The following is a 17469-nucleotide window of genomic DNA, read 5'->3' on the forward strand; positions in this document are numbered from 1 at the left end:
AAGCGTTACGGCTTCTTTATCGCCAATTATAAGCGTGATCAAGAAGAATTATATTATAAATTGATGATATACTTAAGATTAACATCTTTATAACAAACTGCAATAAATTAAAACGTCGCGACACTATAGTAAAGATCGCGGTTTACCAGTTGACATTAATAGTCGCCCAAGTGACGAAAATTTATGAAAGTATTTTCCTAAAAGTGATACGAATAATCCTTTGCTGATTTCACTCTGATTCTAAAAGTAAAAAAAAAAAAGAGTGATTCGAATCTTTGAGAAATTAAATAATCGGCTACCTGAAACCAAGTTCTCAAAGCTCTGTAATAAGAGTTAAATTTATCAGCGTGTGTCACTCACGTCCGGCAATTAAAATTTTTATCAGTGAAACGAAATCTTATACAAAACAAAATTGGTGGATTTTCCTTCCCTCCATCCTAGGAATAGTTTACGCGTCTTCTTTTACTACCTCATAAAATCTATGGGTATTGCAGAGAACGGGGTAACGCCAGAACAGAGAGTGGCTTTGTCTCGCAGGTCTCGAAAGCCGTACAGACGTAAACGTGTCCAACGGAATCACAATGTATAGCGCATGGAGTTTCTCGTGGATGAAAAATAGAGAAAGGAAGAAAGTGCCGCGTGTATTGACAGGTAAAAATTCTAGTCCCGGTTTATGTTCTTCCTTGTTTATTGTCTCGGCTAAATTGCATCGGGCGATTCAATGTGTAAAGTATCGATAACGGAGAATGCTTCTTAAACAAAGAACTTCTTTAGCTTTCACATGATTGTTGTCCGAATTCAAAATTAATTTCTTAAATTAAAAATTTGTGACGTGAACCGTGAGAAATCCTCTTGGATTAAAATAATTTACGATGTAATAAGTGATAAGTGATGTAATAAGTGATGTAATAAGTGAAGTAATCAAGTGATATAATTATTAAATATTTTTTTAATAATTATTATTTGATATAATTATTATTAAAACTTCTGCTAGCTTCCAGTATTTAAAAAAAAAATATGTAAATGTGAAAAATGCTATTTGCGTTAGCCATCCGCGACGCTGCGTAAATGTTTTTATTTCGACTCGTCTGCTACAGTAATCTGTTCGGTTCTGATCGATACGTGAACGCAAATTTTGATCATCTCTCCAGCTGTGTCTAAGGATTTCCGTAACTGTCCAGCAGCGGTTGAGATCAGAGAAGCCGCAAACCACAGCTGGAACACGCTCTCGCCTCAGCGACCGGATCGTTGAAGACGGCTTAAGCGTTTATACATGTGTAGAAACACGAAACTGGATACTTCCTACACAACCTACCGGACATCACAGCTATTCGATCGATATTAATTACGATATAGACGTGATCTATAATCTCGCGATCTGTTCAGGACCTACCGCGGATCGCCGACAAATCACGAAGCCTCGTCCTAGAATTATCGCGAGATATTCAAGATAGCAACAAATGTGTTGCAGACAAAACAAATCGTATTAGTAGCTAAAATAACAGTCCAATTGAACAATGCTTCACAGCTGGAGTCTTATTCCTAATTTATCAAACAATCACACAAGATTAGCAACTGCGAATCTGTAACTTTATACCGCTATGAAAAAATGATTCATCATATCTCAATGTCTTTTTCGAAGTCAACAATACGATCTGAAATTGTTGCTGACCATCCGTGATCTCGGCTGCAATATATGATATATCGAGAATATGATTGGTGAAACATGAGTTGAAGGAGGACATGGATATAATAACAATTTAAAGGACTCTACACTGTGCGCGAATGAGCGAAGTGCATTTACGATTTGATAATCTCGCGAAGTCTGCGAATCAGCACATCGCGTAATGACTCAGGCGTTGATATCTCAAACACGACGAAGATTGTTGTGTCACTTTAGCTTGCTTGGCTCACCGCGGCAGACGATGATGCGAAAAATTTTCCTATCAAATTTAAGAATCCGCTTTATAATTGAAATTGGAACTATTATGAGTCGCGCACTAAATTTACTCTTCCATATTGTGTCGACTCGGAATATTTCAAGCTGAAGAGCAATATTTTGCCTTTAAAGATACTTATTTTTTTAAACTTTAATTTTTACGATTGTTTGTAAACAATGCCTCTTTCGTCTATAGTTAAGAGTTTTAAAAAACTTTACAATAAAAGTAAACTTTTATAATTAATTAATAAAAAAAAATAATTATTCTCGTTTTTTCTCTCGTTCTTTTTCTAGTTTTTAGTTTTGTCTTCAATGTGCCAATACGCTGCAATGATTCACCGTTTTATTTGCTTATACTTTATTTTACGCATTGTAACACAAGCTCAATGATGACACCGGTGCTCGTCTTTTATATAAATGGGTACCGCCCCAAGTGTGAGAAGCCTGTGCTACTCCCCGTACGCGTAAATCCCACATGACTGGAAAGAAGTCGATGGTGGGGGGATACGCGATGCCGGGATGTCTTGGACGCAAGACCGAAGTTTAGTTTTGCTTAAGACGATCTTAAGTTGCATCGTTCTTGCCCCCTGATCTGATTGCTTCTTCGCATAGTCAGGGATGATCCTGACCGGTCGAATTCGGAAAAAGTTCACGTCTACATGTGATTATGCATTGCATCGTGTGCGACCAATGTTTTGGATCTAAATAAAAACATTCAGCCACGCCAGCGCCATGAAACGTGAGTCTAATTTACAATTTCGTGATTTGCAACTTTTGCACTGGTTTAAAACGAAAACACTTGGGAGAAACATTCTGCTTTGTTAAAAGTTAATTATAACTAATGATGTATTTTTATGATATTTTTTAAATAATAGAGTACTTAAATTTTTAATATTTACAAGTTACAAGGCGGGAAAGACTTCTTTTTTTATTTAAACTTTTTGGAAGAAACTGTAGCACACGATGGTACCGTTAGAATCCAAAGTGCTAATAGCCGTAACTATCGCGTCGCTTATTGGCGATTCTTGCGTTACTCTTCGCGAACGATTAGCGACTTCCAATAATCCCGCCAAATTGGTAGAGCAAGCGGATCCAAGTTCGACCGTGTCGGCGGGTCCAACGAAATGAGAGAGAAATCGCGAAATAAAAGAACCCATCGGCGGCGGCAGGGAGAGCTCTCAGAATAAAAAAAAAGAAAAAAGAGTATCGCGGGTCGCCACGGCAGTCAACCCTCGGCCGGTGCTTGTGGCACTTTGCCACGCGAGACTTGCAAATTCCGTCAGGCCCTTTGCGCGCTTTCGTTATCGTTCCAGTTTGCGACGCGAAAAAAAAAGGATTACTCCGCCGGCTGTCATAATCGTAATGTTTCATTGAAATTCGTAAAAACAATTGTCATAAAATGCGGAAAGAGTTATAAAGCAAAGTCGGCAAAAATATTGACGTAATATAATATAATGATGACACAATTAACGGCGTGTAACATAATAACTCTCTCTTTTTAGATTGAGAAATTTAATATAAGATGCACATATACTCGTCTTTGCGATTTGTCCTATTCATTCTTTGATATACATATATATAGTAAAATACTCTCGATATAAGAAATGTAAAACATAATTTTAGATGTAAAAATTAGATGTAAAAAATTTACTAATATATTTCAATATTATCATTATTAGTCAATTTTTTAAAGAAATATTTTAAAGAAATATAGGAAATATTTTTAGATATAATTAATGTTAATAATAAATTATCAGGACAAGTTTTTATTCTTCAAATTTCATGTTGCTCTTTCTTCAGAGTTTTAACATTTGTTTTACTTCCTGTTTATAGTATTACTTAATTTTATTATGACAATTTCAAAAAAAAGTTTTCTTTATCTGAGAGTATTGCAATGGCCGACCATGGTATCGTCACGCGAAAATAATCGCGCACGTGCCGAAATGTGATAAACACGAGCAACGCCATCGTTTCCCGAAATACAATCGCGCGCACGAGTTCGCACACCGCGATACTTTAATTTCGCGACTCCTCGATACCTCCTCCGGTTAGCTCTACAAGTTTGATTACGGTGGGAGATGCACCGTCAGCATAACAGACATCCTTGTTATCGTACCAACATTCAAGGCTGCGCCGTTCATGTCCACCTTAAGCCTTGTCTTGGAAAGACGCGGGTCGACCTTGAATCGAATGATTCGTTACTTACGAAATTTTTCGCCGGCAATTAATAAACGATCGTTTGAACGCTTAATTAATCAATCAATTCTGATGTCATGTTTACAGATTCTTCGTGAAAAGTTTTTTAATTAAGACGGCATATGTAAACTCCGATTTTATCATACTTTAATGTTGTTCGAAGTCAATCCCGTCTTTGCGAAATTGTGATCATTCATCGCATTTTTGTTCAATTACTTCGTTTATTGTCAATTTTGCTTAATGCGATTATAGAAGAGCTATCAGTACGTCTGAATTAAAAATGCAGTTGTTATTCTCGCTAACTTTGTAATCCGAATCAAAAGAGGACGGATCACTTTTCTTTCTAATCGTGCGCCGTCCAATTCTCACACGTGAAATTTGATGCCTTTAAACGATTTCCGCGTCGCGCAACCCATAAGTCCTACACGGCCCATGGCGAAAGACGATTCGTTAGTGTGAGCGCGTGTGTACGAAAAGAAAACAAGAGAAAGAATCTACGACGAGACGGTGTTATTAAATGTGTGGTGGAAATAATAATTACCTAGCAAAATTTATTATTAAAGCACTTTCGTATGGTACATTTTAATATTTAAAAAATCAAGATAAATAAATCAATCAATAGGAAAAACAGTTTTCGAGAGAAAAACTGAAGTTTTCATTTTTTAATTGAGATACGTATTACATTTTTTTGTAATTTTTTTACTACGATTATAGCGAACGCGGCAAATAATCAATTTCTTCTCGATATTCTGCATTCACGTAAATTACGCGGGGTTCTTAAGGTCCTGAAGCCGAGACTGTGGTATCCTCTCGCATGTTGCTCCATTCAGCAACGTCCACGAGACGAGTCGTCGATTTTACTGGCGAGTCGAATGGCGAAGGCAACGAAGTCCGGGGACTTCAAAAACTCACCGGCACTCCCTCGCCTACGCCAATAAATTCTATTTCGCGTTACTTTGCCGCGAGCCGACGTGCGATGGATATTGTGCCCTTTCTCCCTTTCTCTCTTCATCATATTTCTCAGCGTAGCGCGATTCTTCTCGCGTAGAAACGTTACACGCGACCGATAACGCGACGATTGCACGCGCGATGCCGGAGATTTGAATGCTCGTTGAATTTTTTCGCCATGATGAAGGAAATAATAGTGAATAATAGAGAGAATCGCTATCTCTTTTTAATTTAGTTAAAAAATATTTAACATAATTTCTCGCACAAAATATAAATATTTTATTATAACTAATCTATGAACTCTTATAAAATCGCATAAAACGTAAAACGTGACGAGTAGATGGGAGAAAATGCGCTGTAGCGTATTCGCGATATACGTTATATATTGTCATTCGACAGTCAATTAAATGAGAATTAAACGACGCACCGTAATGCATCTTGCGCCGTGAGTGACATCTTCTTTTGCCATAAGGTCGCTGAATTATGGACGGGCCGCGGCGATTGGACTCGTGACGCCGGTCTCAAGGATCATTCGGTTCGCAAAGGCATAAAGGGAGTAAATACTTCACGCATTCCCAATGCGTCTCACAGTCTTTACGACTTATTATCACCTACACGCTTTCGCCCTCTCACCCCGTGTGATACATCAGCGCGATGGCGATGGCGCACGCGGAACAAAACGAGGAAAAAAAATCCACGTGGGATTTGCGCCGATTCCGCGAAGGGAAAATTACTTTAGTCAGAAGTCGCCGTCGGGTCGGTGTCCGACAATAGGTGGATTTAGTAAACAGAACGATAAACTGAACAGTGCTTTGTGTGAAAATTGCGGAAATATTTTCTCAGCCAAGATAAAGTTCACATTGACAATTTGAAATGTAGATTTGAAGAAAGAATTTTTTGGCAAACTGACACGAAACCTTATCAAGAATTAGTAATTCTGTCCACAGTTGGAAATTTGTTCATTGTTCAATTATTTGCTCACAAAGATTATCTGTGGAGAAAAATATATTAATTCTTTAAATATTTGTCAAATAATTCTACAGAATTAACAGATCAAAGAAAATTGCGTTGGTACTAAGTTAACAGAAGTTAACAGAATAGTTACTGAAATATTCCAGTTTAAATTGATAAGAATATCTGTCATAATTTTTATAAATATTATAATTGCGAATAATAATAACGAAAGCCGTGTATCGAATATCAAGGAATTTAAAAGGAGTCAAAAAATGCCGACGCAATGCACGCGTTATTACAAACGTTATTAGGCCGTAATTTAAGGCACGTCGATCTGGCGATTAGAGCCGGGACTAACGTGCCATTATTTTATAGCTTGGCTTTCGGCCAGCTGACCCGACTTGTGCCCGGTGATTCGTTGACGTCACGGGCATTATGAATGACTTTTTTACGTTTTCTGCGTTCGTTCCTTTATGCGTTGTAAGAGCGTGACGGCGCTCATACGCACCGCGTGTCCTGTCGAAGAATTTCTTCCTGCGATGTCACGCCTTCGCACGGCGTCGCAATATTTTATCGCGATATTACGCTCTCAACATCGATCCATTAATTTGCGCAAGTTATTGAATTTAATGAAGAAATATGTGCAATTATTATTAGATTGAATGTTACGAAATATTGTTTATAATATTTCCAAGTATACAAAAGATCATGTACTTCTTTTTGCGTCAATTGTGATTAGTTATTCTTAGAAATTATTCAACATGGTGCAGTTAATTTGTTATTCAGTATATAAATAAAAACAGAGAAATATTTGATTTGAAATGTTTAATGTCAGCAAGGCCGCGCTGAAATCTCGGGCGTGATGACGTTCACGAATTCGCGACTTATCCGCAACTAATTTCCATGCAATCGTCGCGAATGATTTGTATACGGCGCAAGCTCGGATAGCTTTATCTCGGTCGCCGGCGATAATTCCGTGCAAAAATGGATAATTGGTGCCGCGCGTGTTTTCCACTTGGGCACGTACACCGCCGCGAATGATGTCACACGCTTGTCCTTTACAAAGTATAATATGCCGCAAAAGCTGCCCGCATCTACATTGTACACGTGAATTTTTCCAACAACACACGACGCGTCATCTCGATGCATTATCGTGAAAACAAGAGAACTCTTATCTCTTTTTTCTTGTGAAACATCTCCTTGTCACAAGACAAAAGCAAAAGCTTCATCAGGAGAAATTACGATTTATCTGGTTAAAGAATTTTAAACAAAATTATCGCTTGAGTCAGAATTAGCTAGACATTTAAAAATAATATTTAAAAAATTGACGAATAATATAATTTTGGGTAAGAAATAATCGACTTCGAATCGGATATCCCGAGAAAACATGGCTGACGAAAATCAGTCCCTCGAGAGACATCCATTTCTCTTGCATTCAATTTTTATTCTCGGTCAGATAAATATTTTAATAGGATTGGCTCCAATTTTATATATATATTCAATATAAAATGTAGAGGAAAAACGCCGTCATAGTTGCAAACCGGTCGCATTTATTATTTGCCCCGATGCATTGGTGGATACCGAGTACGCTGGGTGGTTCCTATTTTAAAAGCACGTCTGGACGATCAGTCACACTTAACGTCAAGGCTAAAGTGACTTAGTTTAGGGCTGTTTAAGGGTGGGCTGTTCGCTCGCATGAAAGGACAAGGGACTCGCCATTCTAGAGGGAGGGTTGCTAGTACTAGACTGCTACTACCTCTGTCCTTCTGTTACGACAACGGAGGGATGCTTTCACTGATGGCCTTCTACTGATTCTCCCTCTCTATCCTTCAACATTCTAAGATACGTTACGCCCTTGTAATACGCTATGCTTAAATAAAAAAATGTTTCTCATTTATTTCATTTATTTAAATATACAATAAAATTTGAAATAACTTCTCCGGAATTCTAGCGAAGAACTCGTCTCATTAGTTCCCGCGTGCAATTTAAAGAAACATTTTTGTGACAATATTTTTGTCTCAATTTTCTACTGTGTTTTATATTCCAAGAAAAAAAGCAGAAATGTGGAATAATTTATAAACACAAAATTTTTAATTATATAAAATGAAATAAAATATTATCTAAATAATGATCCAAAAATAATTCTGAAATTGTCTGGATTGTTTTTCGCGTTCAGATTTCAACGATATTTGTGCACTTTCAATCACGTAGTTTAAACCAAGAATAAAAATAAATAATAAATACATAATAATGAAGAAAATATACAGTTTTTAATACAAACTTTCTAATAGAATAAACTGAAATTATCGTATCGTTTGACAAGGGCTTTACGCGTGTGTTCGTTACGCGTTCACGCGTCTATCTGGATGCGACGCAATCTTCTCCCCCGAGCGCGAAGCTTCACCCTCAAATGTAGGGTTGTTAGGATTTCCCGCGGGCCATAGGAGAAAGCAGATCTTGTCGTTACGCTAATTGTCGCTCAGAACTTTCGTCAAGTAGCGATCGTCTATGAAATTTGCGAGAATTAGGAGAGAGAAAGCGATGCGCACGATTAATTCTTTCAGGACAATTATTTTTCATCATAAATTTATGAAAGTTATACTTTCGATTTCATAACTCATCGATTCTAGAACATTATATTTTTATGTACGATTTTCCAAGAAAAAATTGATAAATTGCACTGAGACAAAAGAAAAATTGCAGTAATCATAATGTGTTTTGGCGTCAATCATAATTTTATAAATATTCTAACTATATTCTAACTATTGGTTATATGATTGGCAGTACTATACGTATAAGGTTATTATTACTAACATTACAGTAACAATTCCTACAAAAATGAGTATTCTGACTATAATTATAGTTTTATGCAATTATAGTTTCAAATATCACACATTTTTCTCTCAATGTATAATTTGTAAGATTCTGTTGGCAAAAAGAGAATATACACATAGTCGTGATTTCAAAATCTACGACACAATCCGTAAATTCCAAGTTTGATACAAAGTGTTAATTGAAAGATATTCATTTGTTATGACGTTTAGCTAAAAATTAATCGTGGCGCGAGGCATTTAACGATTTGCCTCCTTGACGTGTTACGGAGCGCAGTTCTCCCGTTACAGCGTCGCGATATGGCGTCTAAACACAGGCTCGAATTCATGATCAATAAACTACGCGACCTATCAGCCATGGCGCTCCCTGGCTCTCTCCTGTTTCAAAATGCAACAAAAATACGCTTAGTTGCACGCTCGTATTAATCTACAAAAGTTTACGCAGCTTACTTAATCTTACATTGCTACTCTAAATTTTTGTTCGCGACGTTACTGAAATAATTCAAATCATTTCTTTTAATCAAATAAAATTAAATATTGTGTTTATCAAATTAGCATTTGCAGTTATAAATCAGTGAATAAAATTACGATTTATTTAACAAACTGTAAACTTGAAAGAAGATAAATTTCTCAAATTTTAGGCAACATCCTTAAATCTCTAAAATCTTAAACTTTGAAGAATTCAAAATAAATTGAGAATTGCTTTAGATCAAAGTGCAGCTTTCTTGTAATAAAAATAATTTTGTAGCTTTATTGTATCGTGAATTATTTTCTTTCTCTTTTCCATGTGCAGTAATCTCGCGTAGATTTAATTAGCCAGCTACAACTTCACACTTATATGTAGATGATTTTCAAGTTAATGCGTGTGTCGCTATATTTTCCTCCGGACTCTCGCACCTTTGGCGTGAGAGCAGCTTTGTCGCGAGACGGGGCGTACGAACGACGAGAAATCCGAGTTGCTCGTGTAGAATTGCGGGTTGCACGCGCGCTACGTCGCGCCGACTCACGAGACGTTGTTTGCCGGTTCACGAGCAACATTGTAAGTAAGTGGAGTGCACGTCCGAGTGAGAAAAAAGGGGAGGTCGGGTACGTTGTACCGTCTACGTGTCGGAGTGCAACACTTGCAAACATAGAATATTGCAGTCGCGACGTTGCCAACCTTTAAAGATTTGTAATGCAACCAAGTTATGAAAATTTAATTGAATAACTGATATATTGAACTTTAAAAGAGAATGTCGCGAAGACAATAATAAATTATAATCAACAGCTTTTCCAATTCCTAACAATAAATCTTTTTATTTGCTAAAATATATAAACTTTACTTCTACAATAATTTATTAATCGGTTGAATTCTCAGGTTTTTTAATAAAAAAAATTTGGATCTCGATATTTGAAGGATGAGTAACGTGAGGAAAATTACTTTCATTCAGCAAAAAGTTGCATCGCGTGAAAATATTCTTTAACTGATCTGTGATTTTGCTGGTGCATTTACCCTATAATTATAGTTGGCAACATCGGCTCCATATACCTCGTCTCTTGAGATCATACGTGGTCAGCACAATGTAAGAAAAACACGGCGAGCTGCTCGAGATGGACGCGGTTCCAAGTATCGTCTGGTCTCGGACGCGCTCCACGTGCGAGCACACGCGAGTGCAACTCGAATGTGGACAGAATTATCTGTCTGAGGAATGCGCCGCGCGACAGGGACGATAGAATTATCTATGTATATGTCGCAAATCGTTATCTGCTATACATCCTGGATAGATGTCTGTGAGAAAGTCTGTGACAATTCGAGTGTATGATTAAGTAATATGCGTAAGTTCTACACATGAAAATCGCGTATTTTATTATGATTCTTCTTCGATGAACTCGTAGCTCGAACTCGTTGGCTTTTTCTTCGCGAAAATTTAATTAGATGCTAATCTTCTCTACATATCTTCTCTTTAATATTCAACGTTAAATATCTTGGTAATTAAATCTGAGATTAAAGTTCCGCGAAAGTAAAAATTGCTTATAAAATTAATAGTGGACTTAGTAGAGCTTCTCCATCTTGCATATTCGTCTTATAAGTATTAATTATTGTTTGTGATAACAATTACGTTCCGATTTTATGCACTACAATTTCGTATCGCGGCGATTATTCATTTTTCTATTCACCTCTTGAATTAGCACATCAGTTATTTATACGAACAACAAATGCGTGCAGCCATATCTGAAAAACTTATATTGATACAAACATCGGTGCATTTGGCGAGTTTCTCTCACGGATGCATCCCTTAAAGCCGACACGAATAATAACGCACAACTAGCAACAAATTGGATACTTCGCCGTTCGATCGAGACGACGGCGGGGGATGAAATCTGGCGATTCGATTGTTTGTTCTTTTAGTACAACAGCTACGGCGACTAACAGCGCGGCGTATTTTCGGCATAAACTTCGCGCTGTATGCCGGGACACGCAGTATGCTAATAATTTGGGCCGTCATCCCGGTGATCTTATGTCATCGACGTCACACAGAAATCGAAACGAGGTTAACGAAACCGTAGCATTGCGCATAATATTGAGAAAAAATCAAGTTTGTATTCGTCAAAAAACTGGTTATTTATAATCCGAAGCTTACACAATAAAATTTATTTATCTTAAAAATTATTTCTCTTTATAAAATAAAGAACAAATAAGTATAAATTCTTTACAAAAATGATTTCTTTATACCATATATGCACGAAAAGAACACTTTCGCTGAAAGATTTAAAAATTGTGCCAGATAAAGATTTAAAAATAAATATTGAGATCTATATCTCTGGCACAATTTTTAGATTTTTCAACAAAAGTGTTCTTTCCGTATGCATTTGATATAACAGTGAAAATAACACGTCAAGATCTATTATACAATTAAACATTTTCATCTTCACTTGAGTGAGTTAATTTTTCTCAAAAAAATTTGGAAACAAGTGTTCGAAAAACAGGTATCCTTAAAAAACTGGTGTCCAGATGTAAGTAATTAAAAATGATGTAAATCAAATCATTAGTCTTAGGTTTCAGTCTGAACTAACCGAACTAAACTTTCTGTACGTGAGCACAAGAATACAGATGTAAAAGATGTTCGGCAATTTCTATGGGGTTTAAAATTCTTAGGTTCCTCGAGATTTCCCACCTGGTGTCGGCGTTGCTTTTACTTTTACAGTTTTTACAATTGCAGGTTTATTCGAGGAAGAAAAACAATAAAACTACTGACCGTGAGTAGCAAATTTAATTTATCACCTCTTTTGACAGTTCACGTACGTGATGTCGCACATTTTAAAGCAAGAAAGGTGCATTCATGTCATAAATATCAGCTTTACATAGCTGTTACCGTTTCAAATGCGAACCAATCGGTTTTTCTTTGAGTGAAAAGTGAGAAAAGGGATGCATTGTTGCTTTATGATGATAATGACCATTTAAGCAAATAAAAAAAAAATTTTTCGGAAAAAATTACACAAGTATAACTTCAGCTGTTCAAAGATATATCAAAATTTGTTGTGTTATTTTGGTTTGAATAAAACAGAAATAAAATAAATTTAATTAAATAGAAAGAACATGTTTGCGAAAGTAAAGAAAATTTAATACCTTGTCTTTTTGTCGGATTTGATTATAGATGAAGGAAAATACGAAGCTAACAGCGAAAGAACGGCGATAATCGAAAAATTTAACGAATTAACAGAAATAAAAGATTATAAATTAAATTAAATATTAAATAGATCAAAAATGTTTTTTTTCTTATACATAAATAAAGCAATTTGTTGACGAAAAAAATGAAAAGTTCTTCAAAGATAGAATAGTGAAACTGTTTAAAAGAGGCAAACACAAAGACAGGTGTAGTTAAACAAAATGGTCGAAAGAGAAAACAGTCGAACAAAATGATAAAATCAACCACATAATTTGATTCAAGTTTTGTTTCTAAAAACTAAAAAGACACATTTTTTTATCAATTGAAAAGAATAAAATATATTTTTGCAAAAAGAGTAAGGAAAATTTAATGACGGTTAAATGTTCTTTATACGCAAATGAAAAGAAAATCCGATAATTTAGCAAGTATAAAGTAATATCGTAATATTCTTTCGGTCATGATGCCATTAATAATTCATTGTTATTCGATTAATTGTTACTATGTCCGCTTGAACGCATTCCCATTATGAAAATAAAGGATGAAAAATACGAACAATTTAGGGGGGAGGTGAAAACGTAGAATACGGAGAACAATCAAATATGCGTCGCAATGTGAATTTACAGAGCGCCGGATAATAGCAGCGAGTGCAAGCACGTAGTCTCTCTAATTCGGATAACACCGGCGCTTCCAACGGCGGAGTATAACACCTATTTACTCTGGCATACAAACACAATGGAGACGCGTGCGTCGCGAAATCATACGCGTGCAAATGTGTCATTTCTCACGGATACGTGGACCTCGTTCCGCGTGCGAGGGGAGGTCGCACACGGCGGCATTACGATACGAAAATAACGGCCGGGCCGGCCGGCACGCGTGCAAATCCCGGCAAATATTATCTCTACCGCGCTGTCTGTTTCGCGCGCGTACACAGATATCTCGCGTATTTGCGCGAAAACTACCGGGAGGACGCATCCGCATATACTCGCGCCGCGCTGATCTCCATCCCCGCGCGCCGAAGAACCTTCGGCAATTTCTCCGACGACACGGTTACGCCACCGTGCGCGATCTACATAATGCGCCCCGCCGGCTACGTCGTCGCTGCGATTTACTTCTCTCCTCGCGCAAAAGAAGAATGCCGAGATAAAAATAATAAGTCACACGCCGCGAGTCTTCTCCGACGACCTACTGTGCTAATATTTTCATAAGATTTACGGTCGAATTTCCTTCCGATCGTAATTTTAGTGTCTTGCGAGAGATTTGAAATATGTGAAGTGATCAAGCATAAGCATTCTATATAGATTTTATCGCGCAATTTGCAATACACAAGATGATAAAACAAAATATTGTATAGCAATTTTTATAATGCACTCAAAAAAAATTGCAAGTTGTTATTTGTTCACAAACTAATGTATATATTTTGCGTAAATGTTTAAAGAAAATATATTGAATTCCCTGGAAAACAATTATAGGTAACCTTATCATCTTCTCTCAATCTTTTTTATCTCTTCGTGCAAAATATTCTGCCTATTCTGACATATACAACAGTATTGATAATCGTTATCGAACGTAATACCATTTCGCGCCCCGCAATTCACGGCAATTCGACACTTTCGACTCGTATATCGTACGATCGACGTACCTAGATAATTGCACGTCATTCTTTCCGCGTCGTCCCTCTTCCGTTTCTTTTTTATCGGAGCAAAAAGGTCGGCGATTCCCCCGGCGGGCCAGGTGAATCCATGAGATTAGAAGAAAGATCCGTTAATTGGACGACAGGGACAGATACCAGTGGCCGCAAATTGGATTGCCTCCCTCATCCTCCCTCGTCACGCTTACTTACTATATCGCGGATATCGATTATAGTCGTAATGGTATGTAATAACTGTGAACATCCGCGCGAATGGATCGCGTTTTTGATAGACGAAGAATAACGAGCAGACTTCGAACGTTATCGGAAAAAAAGTGCTAATTAACGAATCAGAAATTGCAGTCATTCTTTATGAGTGCGTTATGAAAATTGCACCACAATGTGTAAATCAACAGTACTTTAATTGCTTAATGTCTTCTACGTAAAGAATAATAACGAATAATAAAGAATAATAATCAAATTTTTGATTACCCAAATATTTATTTCAATATTTTATAGTTTTTTTTTTTAGAACAAAACGTTTCATAAAATTTCTAAATGTTAGAATTAAATATAAATTATATTAAAATTGCACGCTGCGAAACACTTGTTCGCAGGGTAGTGCAAGGTACAGTAAGGTGATTTTGTAGTAGAGCAGATGTTTTGCACGTGGAAGTTACAGATGTTACTAGGAGTTTTAAAGACGACTTGGCTTTACAAATTGACCATATGGTACAAATGGTCTTTTATTTTTTCGTTCTCATTGTTTTAGGTCTATTGAGATTATTTATTGGCATGCCTAAGTGAAACCATGTGTGATGACATAAATTCTATAAAAATGAATCGACAAACAGGTTTTATTGTACCGCTACTGTATTTTCATATACTGTGTTCTATCATTTTGATTTCTCATTTATCTTAATATTAATGCTCGAGAAATCCCAATATTAAGATTAAAATCTTTCTTAAAAAAGCTTAGATTTTTTTTTTAATTCATACGCGAAAAAACCTGTGTGTTCTTTAGAGAATTTTCTAAAAAGTTAGTTTCCAAACATATTCGAAAATCTCGTTGGAGAAGACACGCAGACTTTCTTGCTTTCATTTTTTATTTTGTATGAATCTAATTTTGAAAAGTAAGTTTAAAACTATTTTTTTCCTTTCTCCTCTTTATAATTATAAAATTAATACATAATATTCCGATTTACTTGCTATGGTCAATTCGTAAAGCCAAATCGTCTTTAAAACTTCTAAACATCTGTAACTTTCACGTGCAAAACATCTGCACTACTATAAAATCACCTTACGGTACCTTGCACTACCTCCGAACAAGTGTTATGTGCTTCTTGATTTTCTTATAAATATTTAGTTAATTTAGTTAATGTTGGATAAAAATTGTTAACTTGTTGAAATTGTAAAAATTAAAATTAATTAAGATTGATATGAATGGCGTTTGATATAAGAATGGCACATAAAAATTTGACATAAAATCTAATATGAGAGCTAAACTTAATATAAAATCTCTTCGCACTGCAGAAACACACGGTGGTAGTTGAGTTACGCTGTGGTAGATTGTCCGATTTGCTTGCATTTGCGCAAGCTTATGGCATTAGGATATAAACGTGTGATGATGCAAAATCGTGTCATTAACTAAGACCAGTGGTAAAAGACATGTTTATCAAGATGATATCACGTATTTTATATAAAAATAAAGATAGAAAAAAGAATTCAAATATGCCGATAAATATAAATTTAAAAAATATAAAAAATACAATAATAATAAAATACCTTACTGTATTGTTTTAATAATATAAAAATGCTTCATCAATATATAGCATTATTGGATTTTTCTTCATATCCGTCGATGCAGTTTTTAATGTAGATATTGAGATATTGAGATATCGCATCCCTTTTCAAAAGTTTGCTTTATATTATTCATTCAATTGGAAACCAAATAAAATAAAATTTTTCACGTGTCACAGACGTGTAAACAACAACGCGCAAATAATTTCCAATAACAATTTCTATCGTAAATTCGATGCGCGCGAGCTCTCCCGTCATCTTCGGTTTCCGACTCACTCTCGGGAAAGTCGAGGGAACGCACACAAAGAACATGCGTACACACCGTCGGTACCCTCGTGCTGACCCCGCTACTCAAGGGTGGAGCTTAAAATAAGGGTGGTACCTCTCTCAGCTTACCTACCCCATCGGGAAACAGCTGTTGGTTGAGATGAGCAAGGAGCGGAGGTAGGTATAGCTGAGAGAAGACATTGGTTGCAGAGTAATAGCAGGCAAGAGCGAATGAATCCTTTCAAAACGAATGCATGTTAGTCGAGAATTCAACGTGCGACATACAAGTCACCATATATCGTTGTTTTTTTTATTTTGTTCGAAACAAATCGTATCGCGAATACCAAATTAAATTTCTTTGTGAAAGAATAGCGGAGCAGCGCATTTCTAGTGGATTGCAACGAGGTGTGGTTATCGATCGGTGCATTCTCGATCGAGGATTTGCGCACAAACCGTGCGTTGAGGATCGATCGGCGATAGTAGTTGATCGCCATAGTGTATATTCTTAACGTATACGTGTTCAAAAGTGTTGATTAAGTAGTTTTGATGTGGTCGGCGACACGTGCAAAAGATCGCGTGCAAAATATTGGACAACGGATAGCTACTATAGGTAGAACGCGTGCAATATGGCGCCGATGGAAAATCACGGAGGCCGACCGATCTCAAGGCGCGATACCCGAAGTTGGAGAATTAAAAACAAGCAAAATAAGAAACTAATTAATTTAGGTATTAACTTCGGATTCCGTTAATATCTATAAATATTCGATTTCTCCTGTGAATTATTATTTCCGAATAATTATTATGTTTTAGTAACCACATGTAACAAATTTCAGATACTTGATTATTAAACTTGATTATTAAATTATCCGAATATTGCGCTGCTTAAATAATGCCAATTAGCGCTGATTTTTCTCTTCGTGGCACTGTTAAATTTTTACGCGAAAATATGAATACAAAAATCAGCAGAAGGTAAATCAATCAAGAGTTAAATTAGACTTGTAAAATTGTTCTGTTCGGTATTTCACATTTTAATGAAGATTTTTTAAATTATTAATAGCAAATGTAATGTAATCGAATAATTATCATCATCGCTATTTTAAATTAGTTGCTCCACGTTGTTCCACGTGTGCAAAATGGCGTCTTTGGCTAACCGCCACCTCTAATTTTCTTCTCAATAATTCTCGAACATTATATGATTGCAATGTGGGAGTGCTGCACCGGCACCAGCCAATAAGGAAGCAACTTATTCTCGGTGTGCAC

General features: G+C 36.3%; 1 protein-coding gene across 4 annotated transcripts in view; it reads left to right on the forward strand.

Annotated features, from left to right (window-relative positions):
* Positions 1-17469, forward strand: part of sim (single-minded) — a 37455-nt gene that overhangs the window by 5185 nt on the left and 14801 nt on the right. The window contains exon 3 of one of the 4 annotated variants that reach the window (XM_012378862.2): positions 495-651. The exons of 1 other annotated variant lie outside the window; for it this stretch is intronic. In XM_012378862.2, coding sequence (XP_012234285.1) covers positions 582-651 — 70 coding nt within the window. In that variant the 5' untranslated portion in view covers positions 495-581. Of the gene's footprint in view, positions 1-494; positions 652-2336; positions 2679-16112; positions 16936-17469 lie in introns of those variants that run through there. 2 more of the 4 variants (XM_012378863.2, XM_067348587.1) reach the window with 2 other exon arrangements.

Source organism: Linepithema humile, chromosome 2, assembly GCF_040581485.1.
Source record: "Linepithema humile isolate Giens D197 chromosome 2, Lhum_UNIL_v1.0, whole genome shotgun sequence".
NCBI lineage: Eukaryota > Metazoa > Arthropoda > Insecta > Hymenoptera > Formicidae > Linepithema > Linepithema humile.